The following is a 14,632-nucleotide window of genomic DNA, read 5'->3' on the forward strand; positions in this document are numbered from 1 at the left end:
TGACTGGACTTAACATCAGGGGAAACCTTTACCTTTTATAAAAGCACATACAACTTCTATTAGTACTTGCCACCAATTCTCCACTGTCAAGTGTGGAAAGCTAAAAGAAAACACATAAAACAATTGAGGAACCAAACACCAAAGTCGGACCACCAAAGGCAGTGCCCAAACACGAGTCAAAGAACATGAAAGGCACTGCAGACTAACTCAACCAGAGAAATCAGCCATGGCAGAGCACTTGATGAACCAACCTGGACACAGTATATTATTTGAGAAAACAGAAATGCTTGCCCACTCCAACAACTATCATGTCAATCTACACCGAGAAGCCACTGAAATCCACAAGCATGTGGACAACTTCAACAGAAAGGAGGAAACCATGAAAATGAACAAAATCTGGCTACCAGTATTATAGAACTCAAAAATCAGAACAGTAAATAAGAAGCAACACTCTGAAAACAGAGGAGTTCCAGACATGAATCAATCAGGGGCAGCTAACGACTCTGAAGAATGCCCCCAGACAGGAAGAAGCCAGGAGATCAAGCTATTCAATGCTAGTCAAGGTGATTAACTACAACATTCACAATGGCCTCCAACTAACGAGAGTTCTTCTCTCACCCTGGACTTTCCACAGATATATAAACCTTCCTTGCTTAGTTTCTCCATACCTCACAACCTCTGAGGATGCCTGCCATAGATGTGGGCGAAACGTCAGGAGAGTATACTTCTGGAACATGGCCATACAGCCCGGAAAACATACAACCCTGAGGAACCAATTTCTCTCCAAAATTTTTTGGACCACATCTTCCATCAGCACCGACTACTGGTCATGCTATTTAGGGCTGTTGGAATCTCACATCCAACAATACATGGCAGACTCCAGATTCTCCTACCCTTGACACAGAGACTCCTGCTGTGTGTACTCTGTGTACACACATCTTTTCCAAACATCTGAACAAATAAGATTAGACACACACACCCATACACACACCTCTAATAGCATCTGCTGCATTTGCTACAGTTTCTGTAAGAACATCTATATGCGACCGCTTGCCCGACTTGTGCAGAGCTTTGGGCTTGAGTGCCACCAATACGCTGATGACATTCAGCTCATTCTGAGGATGGAGGGCCGGCCGGACTCCGTACCCGATAGTTTCCATCAGTGCCTTGAGGCCGTTACTGGATGGTTGCATGCCAGCAGGTTGAGGGTGAATCCAGCAAAGACGGAGATCCTTTGGCTGGGCCGTCCGGGTGGGAGATCCAGCTGCCTACCCTGGATGGCGAGACACTACGTCTGTCATCTTCTGTAAAAAGTCTTGATGTCTTATTGGACCCTCTGCTCACAATGGAGGCCCTGGTCTCTGCTGTGAGCAGATCTGCGTTTTTCCATCTACGTCAGGCTAGGCGACTGGCTCCCTACCTATCTAGGAACGACCTGGCTATGGTGATCCGGGCAACGGTCATCTCGAGGCTCGACTACTGTAACGCCCTCTACATTGGCCTTCCTTTCTCAGTGATCCAGAAATTGAAGCTGGTTCAAAATGCGGTGGCTCATCTTCTCGCCGGGGTGCCGGCGAGGTGGCGTATCACCCCAATTCTACAACAGCTGCACTGGCTACCGATTGAGTACCGGATTACTTTCAAGATACTGGTACTAACCTTTAAGACCTTACATGGTTTGGGGCCGGCGTACCTGAAGGCCCGTTTATCCCCCTACCAACCCCAGAGATTACTTCGGTCCGAAGACCAAAATTTGCTTGAAGTCCCTAACATACGGACTTATCATTTGTCTTCTACTAGGCAGAGAGCCTTCTCGATTGTAGCCCCTTATTTATGGAATGCCTTGCCAGTTGAAACTCGAACTATCCGAGACCTACTTGCCTTTCGGAAAGCCTGCAAAACCTTTCTCTTCTGACAAGCTTTCGATGGGTGAAAAACTCGGGGATGTCTGTTCTTATTGTTATTTTAAAGCTAATTGTATTGTTTTAATCTATTTCTGTAAACCGCTCCGAGTCAAATTGCGAGTAGCGGTATACAAGTCTAATAAATAAATAAATAAATATGAAAAGTCTTTCATGAGATGATGCGATTTGAAGAAAAGAAAGAGCAACAGCAACAGCTGTGGCTGGGATGCTGTATTATTCGTTTTTATGGCAATTTGTACTGTGTTTTATTGATTTTTAAACTGGACTTTTTTTGTAATGTGTTGTTTTTCTCTTAACTGATGTTGTCATTGTTTAATATGTGATGTAATATTACCTCTATTTTTATGTGTTATGGCACTTGTATGTGCTTCTGTAAGCAACCCCAAGTCCTTCTGGGAGATGTTGTTGTTGTTGTTGTTATTGTATGACACAGCAAACAAGATAGATATGCTGGATTTTGTTTCACAAAATCACAAGTCGAACACTTCCCAAGTGTCTAGGACTGTGTGATGTATTTTCGGATGATGCGCGCAGATCCCAGTAGGGTGGCCTTTTGCAGTTGGCAGATCGTAATTTTGTCAATGTTTATTGTTTCCAAATGCTGGCCGAGATTTTTTGGCACGGTCCCAGTGTACCCATCACCACCGGGACCACCTGCACTGATTTCTGCCAGAGTCCTTGAAGTTCAATCTTGAGGTCCTGATAGCGGCTGAGTTTTTCCTGTTGTTTTTCGTCAATGTGACTGTCACCTGGGATGGCAACATCAATGACCCAAACCTTTTTCTTTTCCACAACTGTGATGTCTGGTGTGTTGTGTTCCAGAACTTTGTCAGTCTGGATTCGGAAGTCCCACAGTATCTTTGCGTGCTCATATTCCAATACTTTTGCAGGTTTGTGATCCCAGCTGTAAAGAGGTGGTACTTGAGGCATTATTATTATTATTATTATTATTATTATTATTATTATTATTTTCCCCATGTCTCATGTCTTTCATTCCACAGTGACAAATTAGAAAAAAAAACCTGCTTCTTCCATAAAGTGCCTAGGGTGCAAGGTAAAGATGAGAACATGTATCATTTCCTCAGATACTTTAAAGCAGGAGTGGGGTTTTTGGAACCTCCATGTGTGGTTAAATCACCATTCCCACCATTCCAGAATCTATTGTTCATACTGGCAGCACTTGGTGCATGTTCGAAGCCAGCAACATTTGGCAGGTCACAAGTTTATCAAGCCCAAGGAAAATGATGTTTTTTGAAAGAAAGAAAAAAATAGAAGATTTTTTACCTACTTCTAAAATTATTGTTACATTCTGGTATCATTACCTGGACCAAAGAAATGCATTATAAATGTGAGCCAAACACGTTTCTATCCAAAAGGACAACAATATCCATTAATTTTAATAAGCCTTATTCTTATAACATGCAAGGACTACCTTAGGTAACATCACCAGAACACAAATTCTGTCACATTACAAAGGATAATCTCTAGCATTCAGGTTTTAGCACCAAAATCTCAGGGCCTGGGACTGTAACGATCTGCTAATCCTAATTTATACAAAACAGTAATATTGAAATAATAGATACCAGAGTTGGTCATTGGCATGTCTACTCAGAATAAGTTTCAATGAGTACAATGCGACTTATTCCCAGGTGCATGCAGGACTACAGCCTAACCTTATCTGAATGCCATGTTTCAGCAGCAAAAAATAACCTCTTAAGGACCCTCTTTCAACATGAACCACATTAAGAGGGATCAAAGTCAAAAGCTGGGGAAATGTATAGAATGAAAACAAATATCAAAGTTATCATCCCTCTCTTCTGAAAAAATGAGATTGTACTCAATAGTTACTGCATATAACTATGGATAAGTCAAACAATTTTATTCAAAAATGACCTTAAAAATTGAGTTGACTATCCACAGGTCAATGTAAGTACAGGCAGTCCACAAGTTCTAAACAACATAGGTTCTATAGAGTTGGTCCTTAAGTTGAATTTGTTTGTTAGGTCAGGACAGGTATATTTTTAAGTGTACCACCAACCAAAAATATTTTTTTGAGTTTTGGATAACAAAAGGAAGGGTTAACATCTCTGTGGTGTTGGTTCTGCTGTCTGTGCCCCCATTCAAAAGATTTCCCCTCACTTTCTGTCCCTGTGATAACTGGATTTTGAAATATTTGGCTTGTTGTGGAAACAAAGTTTGGTGAGAAAGCTTCAGTGGAGACACCTTTTCCCCACGATAACTCTTTCAGGAGTTAATTTTCCTTCCTAGGGCTAAATTTCTCTCACTTTCTGTTGTCTCACCCCCATTTGTAACTATGAGTCGTTTGTAACTCAGACCTCTGTAACTCAGTGACTGCCTGTACTGTATCTTAACTCTCTTTTTTTAGGAACCATCTCTGAGTAGAGTGACATAAAATGAGAGCTTAATCCATCCTGAGAGAACCTAAAAGAAGTACTGATACACTCTACATTCTCCTCCATGGTAGCATTTTTGGCCTTTACGAACACATGGTAGGAAAATGTCAATGGCCAGGAGTGGCTGGCCCCTGATGTATTCCTCTCTTTGCAGAATGGACCTCAACTTATCTACAAGTCATATAAAAATCCATTTTGGCCTCAAAACCTACCCTTGAATTTACATGACATTAATTTATACATGAGTATATACAGTACATTTCCCTCCCTCTAAAAAACATAATCATTCAATTCTAGTTAAGAAGCAAATGTTCATAGTTACGGATCCTCCATGGTAAACATCCAAAGAAGGCAGAAACAACTCAGAGAATTGTTTATTTGTTTAAAGGGGGTGGAAGCAGGGACCTTGGACACACTAAATGAGTTGCTCATTGGGCTTCAAGCCATAAAGAAATATGATCTGTCTGTAAGAAACACATCATGGAGTAACACTCATGGTCTTGAAGCAGACAGAAACTAGAACTCACAACTTATCCTAAAGATTTCTTTGCAAAATGTCCCATTATTTTCTTACACAAGTCTAAGGAGAGCAATATGATTGCAAAGTAGAATAACTATATTCTTTCAACCTCAACATTCCCTTGCTAAAATGGCTAAAAATGGATGTTTACACAGACATTCCTCACACTTGGAGATCTTCACAGCCATAGTACAGAATACACCACACTGGCTCTCTACTATATAAGTACCAAAAAAAATCCAAAGAGAAGCAGGATTTATTCCACTTTTGTGTTTTGGCCTACAGTTCCCAGCCAGTTTACCAGCTGTTAGGATTTCTGGGAGTTGAAGGCCAAAACATCTGGGGGCCCATAGGTTGAGAACCACTGTGCTATAGAGAAGTGGTCATATCTATTACAACTCCTTTGTTTTTTCTGATCTCAGTCTAAAATGCTGGTTGTGACCAAAAGTGTCCTTCCATGACTTAGGCCCAAGTTTTTTGAAGAGCAAATTGTCCCAAGTGTTTGGAAAAGGACCTTCTCTATGCCCCACTATGAGTAGAGAGACCCTTGGCAGGATCACAGAAAGGGGGCACCTCCAAGACTTTGGAACCCTCTACAAGGAGTTGTTCTTTCACTACCAGGCAAAAGGCATTTGTATGTGTCTCACCTCTTGGTTATTTGGATTGTGCGCTTTTTTTTCAATCTGTGTATTTATAATTATATTTATGCTTATGCACATACATGGTCAGCCCCCATTATATATTGATGATTTGTTCTAGGACTCCCCAGGGACACCAGAATCCATAGATCTTAAACAAATTCAGTACTCCTTGGGCTATCTGATGTGGAGGAGTGGCATCCCCTCCCCAATGTGCAAGAGACTGGTACCATATTTATGTCTGTTGCCTCCAACTGTTTCTTTCATTCTTGGAAACTCATATATGCATCTGATGATTCATGGGCCAACCTTCAGGCCACCACATTAAATACCACTGCTCTAGCTGACTTTGCAGATATTTTAAAACTGCCAAAAGCACTGCGGTTACTCTCAAGCAGCTCATTCATCAATGTTCTGAAACCGTGTGCCCACTGCACAGGAGCTTTCTCTAATGGGTATCCAGATACTGCTGGGATGCAGTTCCCATTAGCTGGCTACCCAGCATAGCCAATGGTGAAAATGCTAGGATCTGATCATATAACATCTAGAAAGCCAGTTTTCCCAACTCCTGCTCTAAAGCAGTTTTTTTAGCAGTTATCACAAGCAGGTGGGGATAGAAGAAACTATAGAATCCACAAACCACAAGGATACCCAGGCACCATTCTTTGACAGTATTTTTTGTATTTGGCAAGGTGGTACCCTGCTGGCCAGGAAACAAGGTCACAAGTAGCCATATCCATTTGGGATCTCAATATATCTCTCCTTAAAGATGCCAGATTGAAGGTGACTGAAGGGACACTCCTCTGAGTTTCACCAGTGGGACTACTACATTGTTAAGGATATGGGAACAGGTTTTCTCTGCTCTGATACCACAAGTATGAACAGACCTCAGAAACCCAATTGGTTTTGGTTTCATTTAAGTGAAAAATTAAAACATGGCATTGGAATCTAGTTTTTTTAAAACTCAGTTTACATGTACATCATTTTATTTTAGTTGTTTTAAGTCATTATCTCCTATTTGAATTGAGTGTATTCTTTACCATCCTTGGATACAGGGCAGAATATAAATATCTGAATCAAATATAAATAAATAATATATGTGTGTATTTTCTAACCCCCACATATCTTTTTTTCATATAGCTTTAGCCCTATCTGGAGTATTCGGGGATTGTCAGCCAGGTTTGACAAAGGTCCTCCCCTATTTGTGGATAGGAGAGCTTTCTTGGAAGAGTGAGCTTGTTCAGAGGCACCCATCTTTAAAGGAGACCCAAAAGGATAGAGGGTTTAAGCACCAACATTACTTGAACTGAACTATCCACAAACTGAGTGCCAAGATCATTTTAAGACACTAATTTTGGATTCTCAAGTATCTCAATCCTAAACTTTGCTGGATACTTTTTCCCAAATGAGCTCACCACCTTGAGATCTGCACGTGAGGCTTGTATGTCTGCACACAGTAGCAATGAAAATAATCTCATGGGAATAGTTTCAGTAGCCAACAGCATGTCTTCTATCCATCAGCTACAATGATGTGAAGATTTTACAATGGGAACTGAAAACACACAGCCTTCCAGCATCTGTCTGCCTTCAAGTCACTTGCTGACCTATGGTGATCCCATTAATTCAACAGGGTTTTCTTAGACAAGGAAAATCTGAGCTGGTTTTGCCAGTTCTTTCCTCTGAAATGTAGCCTACAACATATGGTATTTGTTAATAGTCTTAAATCCAATTACTAACCAGAGCTGATGTGCTTACCTTCCAAAGATCAGACACGATCTTTGGAAGTGCCTGGGGTATTTAAGCTCACCCAGCTTGCTTTCGCATTGGCTGTACTGACTAACCCTCTTGGGACGTGCAACGGAACAACAAGGAAGGTTGTCCCATACAAACCCACTAAGAAAATCCAGCAAACGTTCAGCAAAGGACAAGAGGAATCCTCTCACTTCTGCAGGAGTCTACCATATACCCTGCAGCTGTGGACAAGTCTACATAGGGACTACCAAACACAGCACTGCCCAGATACGAATCAAGGAACTTTTTTTTTTCGTGTTAGGAGCGACTTGCACCAAGTCGCTTCTGGTGTGAGAGAATTGGCCGTCTGCAAGGACGTTGCCCAGGGGATGCCTGGATGTTTTTTGATGTTTTACCATCCTTGTGGGAGGCTTCTCTCATGTCCCTGCATGGAGCTGGAGCTGATAGAGGGAGTTCATCCATGCTGTCCCCGGGTTGGATTCGAACCTGGCAGCCTTCAGGTCAGCAACCCAAACTTTAAGTCACAAGGCTTTAATCCACTGTAACACCGGGGGCTCCATTTCAAGGAACATGAAGACGCTGCAGGCCAGGGCCAGAAAAAAAATTCGAGGGGGGGTTTTGAAAAATTTCAGGGGGGGGGGAAGGTTGAACCCCTAAACCCACCCACACACCCCAGCTACAGGTCTGTCAATATCTGCTTGAGATAGTGCCCAAAGGGACTCTTAATTTTTTGCGTCTCATAGACTTAGCATGGGGATTTGGTTAACCAGTTAAAATTCATGAGTATTTTAACTAGTTACCCCCCCCCCCCCCCCCGGCTACAGGCCTGCTGCAGACTATTTCAACCAGAGAAGTCAACCATAGCAAAGCATGTGATGAATCAACCTGGACACGGTATATTATTTGAGAACACAGAAATGCTGGACCACCCTAACAACCACCATGTCAGACTACACACAGAAGCCATTGAAATACACAAACATGTGGACAATTTCAACAGTAAGAAACCAAGAAAATGAACAAAATCTGGCTACCAATATTAAAAAGCTCTAAAACCAGGACAGTAAATAAAGAACAGCACTCAAAAACAGGGGAAATCCAGACAAGAAACAATCAGAGCCAGCTAATCACCTCCCAACAAAGGATTCCCCAGTCAGGGAGCAGCAAGATTTGAAGCTGCAAAGCTATTCAATTCTAATCAAGGTGATCAATTGCAACATTCACACTTTCCTCAAACAGACAAGAGTTCTATGTATTGTCAAAGGCTTTCATGGCCAGAAACACTGGGTTGCTGTGAGTTTTCTGGGCTGTATGGCCATGTTCCATAAACATTTTCTCTTGATGTAGATGTCAGCGAAGTGTCAGGAGAAATGCTTCTGGAACATGGCCATACAGTCTAGAAAACTCACAGCAACCCAGAGGAGTTCTTTCTCCCACTCTGGACCTTCCACAGATATATAAACCCCACTTGCCTAGTTTCTAACAGACCTCACAATATCTGAGGATGCCTGCCATAAATGTGGGTGTAACGTCAGGAGAGAATGCTTCTGTAACATGGCTATACAGCCCGGAAAACTCACAATAACGCAACATGGATGGTGTTCGCATAATCCCCAACCAAGGTTGTAGCTGTGGGGGAGGGGGAGGTTAGGGGTTCAACCTCCCCTCCCCCCAAAAAAAATTCAGGTTAAAAAAACCTGGTTTACTCATGAATTTTAACAGATTAACCAAATCCCCACCAGTGTCCACTGAAGTTTATCAATGGAGCCTGATTTCTAAATTATTTTGTTATGGAACTTCGAAAAAAAAAGTTTTAACACCCCCCCCCCGAATTTTTTTCCAGCTATGGCCCTGTCCCCAACCCTTCTTTAGATCATATTTGATAAACCTGTGGCTTGTCAGATGGTGCCAGCCTCCACTGTCCACCAATTCCTGCCAGCGTGAAACAGTACAGAATAGCGAGAGCTGCAGTGCAACAGCATATGGCAACCCTGGGCTTCCCACTTCTGGTTTTACAGTATGGGAACGCATTGGGTGCTTCCCACAAGAGGATGAGGAGCAACGCAGAGGGGGAAAGTCATGGAAAAGATGGGGGAGAATCCCAATCCCCACCACCACCCTCAGGTGGATGGGCGCCAAAACACAGAAAGCTGCCATAAGGAGGCGACCAGCGAGGGGGAAAGATGGAGAGAGACAGTTGGAGCAGAGCTGGGTCAGGGGGAAAGAGAGGAAGTACTTCGCAGAGAAGGAGACCCGTGGCCTTTGCCGCGACAACTTCCCTCAGAGCCAGGGAGGGCCCTGGTCCTCTGGGCTACATGGTGTCCCTCTCCTTCGAGCCCCGTTTTACCTTGCGGAGGTAACTGGCCACCACCTGCTCGAAGGGGTAGTGGTAGACCTTGTGCGCCTCCACGGTCACCCCCATGGCCGGCTCAAAAAGCAGGAGGAGGAGGAAGAGGGAAACCCGCGCCCACAGCCTCTCTCCTCCTCCCTGCCGGCGGCACAAACTCCCGCTGCTCCCCGGCCCGTCACGCAAGGAACGCCCCCTGAGGTCACAATGTCCGCACGCGTCCCGAGCTAAACCGGATGAGAGCCATTGGGAGGCCGTTTGTGAGGGATAGGGGGAGGCCTTTCCTCCGAAGAGGGGCTGCTACTTTGGTTCCCCTTGCAGGAGCATCCCTCCCGTGGGAATTCCGCCTCTCTCTGGCGTCCTAGAGCCAGGGAGGGCTTCCTCGTGGGCACGAAAGGGAGAAGCCACCTCCCCGCGCTCTCGCTCCAACTTTCCAGGGCAAAGTTTGCGCGCAGCCCAGCAAGGCATCTGGAGCGACGCCCATCCCCTCCGCCTCCGGGCTGAATGTTTTGGAGCTGCTTTTGTGGCTGTCGCGAACTAAAAGCAGCCGTGGTTCCCTCGTCCCTCCATCCCACCTTCTTGGGGCCAAACCCACTACAAGCCTTCTTTTGTGAGAGAGGAAAGTAAAAGCCTTCGACAGCCATTCTTGACCTCCCTGTAAGCCACGCAGGGCTGTATTTATAGCACTGTAATTCCACTTTAGCTGCCATGGCAACATCTTATAGGCACTTGGGCGTTCTAAATTCCTGTCTTTAAACTGCAAATCCCAGGAGTATATAGGTGTTGCCGAGGCCATGAAAGTAGCACATACAGTTGCACAGCGTGAAAGGAGTCTGAGGCCCATTCCACCCAGCTGCATAAAAGCTACACTGAACATACAGTAGAGCAGGGGTCCCCAAACTAAGGCCCGGGGGCCGGATGCGGCCCATCAAAGCCATTTATCCGGCCCCCACGGCACAAGGGAAGAAAGGGGTTGGGCTAAATGACCCAAGAGGTCTCTTCTTCTCTTAAAACTCTTACTATTATTATTATTATTATTATTATTATTATTATTATTATTATTAGAAACCCAACAAGATGAGTCTATAGCAGACACTCTGCTGGCTGTTGTATTGGATCATATGTCGGACACTTCCCAAGTTAGAAACAAAGAAACAAACACTTAGAAACAAATGCGGTCATTGCTAATAGTCAACACGGATTTACCAAAAACAAGTCATGCCAGACTAATCTGATCTCTTTTTTCGATAGAGTTACGAGTTGGGTCAATACAGGGAATGCTGTGGATGTAGCGTACCTGGATTTCAGTAAGGCCTTCGACAAAGTCCCCCACGACCTTCTGGCAAACAAACTAGTAAAATGTGGGCTAGACAAAACTACGGTTAGGTGGATCTGTAATTGGCTAAGCGAACGAACCCAAAGGGTGCTCACCAATGCGTCGTCTTCATCATGGAAAGAAGTGACAAGTGGAGTGCCGCAGGGCTCCGTCCTGGGCCCGGTTCTGTTCAACATCTTTATTAACGACTTAGACGAAGGGTTAGAAGGCACGATCATCAAGTTTGCAGACGACACAAAACTGGGAGGGATAGCTAACACTCCAGAAGACAGGAGCAGAATTCAAAACGATCTTGACAGACTAGAGAGATGGGCCAAAACTAACAAAATGAAGTTCAACAGGGACAAATGCAAGATACTTCACTTCGGCAGAAAAAATGGAAATCAAAGATACAGAATGGGGGACGCCTGGCTTGACAGCAGTGTGTGCGAAAAAGACCTTGGAGTCCTCGTGGACAACAAGTTAAACATGAGCCAACAATGTGATGCGGCTGCTAAAAAAGCCAACGGGATTCTGGCCTGCATCAATAGGGGAATAGCGTCTAGATCCAGGGAAGTTATGCTCCCCCTCTATTCTGCCTTGGTCAGACCACACCTGGAATACTGTGTCCAATTTTGGGCACCACAGTTGAAGGGAGATGTTGACAAGCTGGAAAGCGTCCAGAGGAGGGCGACTAAAATGATTAAGGGTCTGGAGAACAAGCCCTATGAGGAACGGCTTAAAGAGCTGGGCATGTTTAGCCTGCAGAAGAGAAGGCTGAGAGGAGACATGATAGCCATGTACAAATACGTGAAGGGAAGTCATAGGGAGGAGGGAGCAAGCTTGTTTTCTGCTGCCCTGCAGACTAGGACACGGAACAATGGCTTCAAACTACAGGAAAGGAGATTCCACCTGAACATCAGGAAGAACTTCCTCACTGTGAGAGCTGTTCGACAGTGGAACTCTCTCCCCGGGGCCGTGGTGGAGGCTTCTTCTTTGGAGGCTTTTAAGCAGAGGCTGGATGGCCATCTGTCGGGGGTGCTTTGAATGCGATTTCCTGCTTCATAGCAGGGGGTTGGACTAGATGGCCCATGTGGTCTCTTCCAACTCTACTATTCTATGATTCTATGATTCTATGATTCTAAGTGTCTAGGACTGTGTGATGTATTGGCGAATAATGTGTGCAGATCCCAGTAAGGTGGCCTTCTGCAGCTGACAGATGGTAATTTTGTTAGCACCGATTGTGTTTAAGTGCAGGCCAAGGTCTTTAAGCACTGCACCCAATGTGCATCACCACTGGGACCACCTTGACTGGCTTGTGCCAGAGTCTTTGTAATTCGATCTTTAAATCCTCATATTGTGTCAGCTTTTCCAGATGTTTCTCCTCAATCCTTCTGTCACCTGGGATTGCAACGTCGACAATCCATACTTTGTTTTTTAACACGATTGTGAGGTCAGGAGTATTGTGTTCCAAAATCCTGTATTATTATTATTTATTAACAACATTGAGGCTGGGTGGCCTTTGCTTGTGCTTTTGGTGCACAGAGGCAGAAGGGGGTTGGACTAAATGGCCCAAGGGGTCTCTTCCAACCCTCTTTATTATTATTATTATTAGTAGTATTAGTATTATTATTAACATCGAGGCTGGGTGGCCATCTGTCAGGGGTGCTGTGCTTGAGCTTTCGGTGCACAAAGGCAGAAGGGGATTGGACTCAATGGCCCAAAGGGTCTCTGCCAACTCTCTTTTTTATTATTATTGTTGTTATTATTATTAATTATTGCTCAGTGACCAACTATAGTCCGGCCCTCCAACGGTCCAAAGGATCATGACATGGCCCCCTGTTTAAAAAGTTTGGGGACCCCTGCAGTAGAGTCTCGCTTATCCAACATAAACGGGCTGGTAGAACGTTGGATAAGTGAAAATGTTGGATAATATGGAGGGAGTAAGGAAAAGCCTATTCAACATCAAATTATGTTCAAATTTTACAAATTAATCATGTTTTACAACAAATCGACAGAAAAAGTTCAAAACACGGTAACATTATGTAGTGATTACTCTATTTATGAATTTAGCACCAAAACATCACAATGTATTGAGAAAACATTGACTACAAAAACATTGGCTACTAAATAATTGACTACAAATAATGAAAGAATTGCATAAAATGAACTTGCAGTAACAACATTGTTGGCAGTTAAATCTGTAAAACGCTCAGTTCTTGCTGCCTAGAGAAACGGCTGTGGATCTGGGCGGGAGACAGACTGTGTTGGATAATCCAGAACTTTGGATAAGTGAAGGTTGGACACATGAGACTCTACTGTATATGTCAGTGTGGACTTAGAGCCCTTCCAGACAAGCCCTATATCCCAGGATCAAATCCCAGGTTTTATGCTTTATTTATTTATTTACAGTATTTATATTCTACCCTTCTCACCCTGAAGGGGACTCAGGGCGGATCACGATGTACATATACATGGCAAACATTCAGTGCCATATGACATACAGACGGAGACAAAGACACAGAGGCAATTTAACATTTTCCAGCTTCTGGGGGTATGCTCAATTCCAGCCACAGGGGGAACTGCTGCATCATCGTCCACTGTGACACTGAGTCCTTGATGGAATACTTCCTCAATCTTCCACACGCTGTTGGACGATTTTTATGGTGTCGTAAATTAGTTAAACTGGATTATATGAGTCTGCATTGCCAGGCAATCTGGGATAAACAGAAAACCTGGGATCAGATCCTGGGGTATAGGGCCTGTCTGGAAGGGCCTTCAGGGTCCTTCCACACAGCCATGTAACCCAGAATATCAAGGCAGAAAATCCCAGAGTATCTGCTTTGAACTGGGTTATCCATATCCACACTGCCATATATTCCAGTTCAAAGCAGATAATGTGGGATTTTATTCAGCTGTGTGGAAGGGGCCTAAGATAGTTTTGTTTGCTCACTATCTTTTGGTAGTTGTTTCTAGACCAGAATCTTTCTCACCAGAGTTGATAAAATGAATTAATAGCTTTAGGAATCTTTTTAACTGTTCTGTTAATTGGTCTAAATCTGAAATATAGTTCCTTCTGAATTATTTGCCAGTTGTAGATTCATCTTGATTCTTCAAGAAGAATACTCAAACAATTAAATTGGTCTACATTGCTTGTTGAAATATCTCTGGATTTGGATCTGGGATAACAAATGAAGAATTTTGAGTTCATTTACTGAAATGAAGGTTAATATATTAAGATGAATGTATTAGCTTAGATATAACAGGTTAATAACTGGGGCGGCATACAGGGAGTACACAACCCCCATGTTACGGCTGCCTGGTTGCTACCGAGCACAATTCAAAGTGCTGGCTTTGGCCTATAAAGCCCTAAATGGCCCTGGCTCAGTTTACCTGTCCAAATGCATCTCCCTTTATGAACCACTGCGAAGACTAAGATCATCTGGGGAGGCCATGCTCTTGGTCCCACCACCGTCACAGGTGCATTTGGCAGAGACGAGAGACAGGGCCTTCTCCATGATTGCCCCCTGGCTATGGATCTCCCTTCCATGTGAGATTAGATCTGCCCCCTCCCTCCTGTCCTTCAGAAAGATGGCTGTGGGACCAAGCCTTTGGGACAGTGCAATGAGGCAATAATAGGAAACCTACTCTTATGCCAGCATGGTGTCCTGAGTTGGTTTAAACAGCTGATTTTAAAGTAGATATAACTGATTTTAATGTT

At 43.8% G+C, this 14,632-nt stretch overlaps 1 protein-coding gene across 1 annotated transcript in view; it reads right to left on the reverse strand.

Annotated features, from left to right (window-relative positions):
• The window catches only part of prelid2 (PRELI domain containing 2), a 60,944-nt gene extending 51,005 nt beyond the window's left edge, over positions 1-9,939 (reverse strand). Inside the window, exon 1 of the mRNA XM_003224101.4 lies at positions 9,597-9,939. Coding sequence (XP_003224149.1) covers positions 9,597-9,671 — 75 coding nt within the window. The 5' untranslated portion in view covers positions 9,672-9,939. The remainder of the gene's footprint in view (positions 1-9,596) is intronic.
• Positions 9,940-14,632: the final 4,693 nt, after the last annotated feature.

The sequence above is a fragment of the Anolis carolinensis genome, chromosome 2 (genome assembly GCF_035594765.1).
Source record: "Anolis carolinensis isolate JA03-04 chromosome 2, rAnoCar3.1.pri, whole genome shotgun sequence".
Classification (NCBI taxonomy): Eukaryota; Metazoa; Chordata; class Lepidosauria; order Squamata; family Dactyloidae; genus Anolis; species Anolis carolinensis.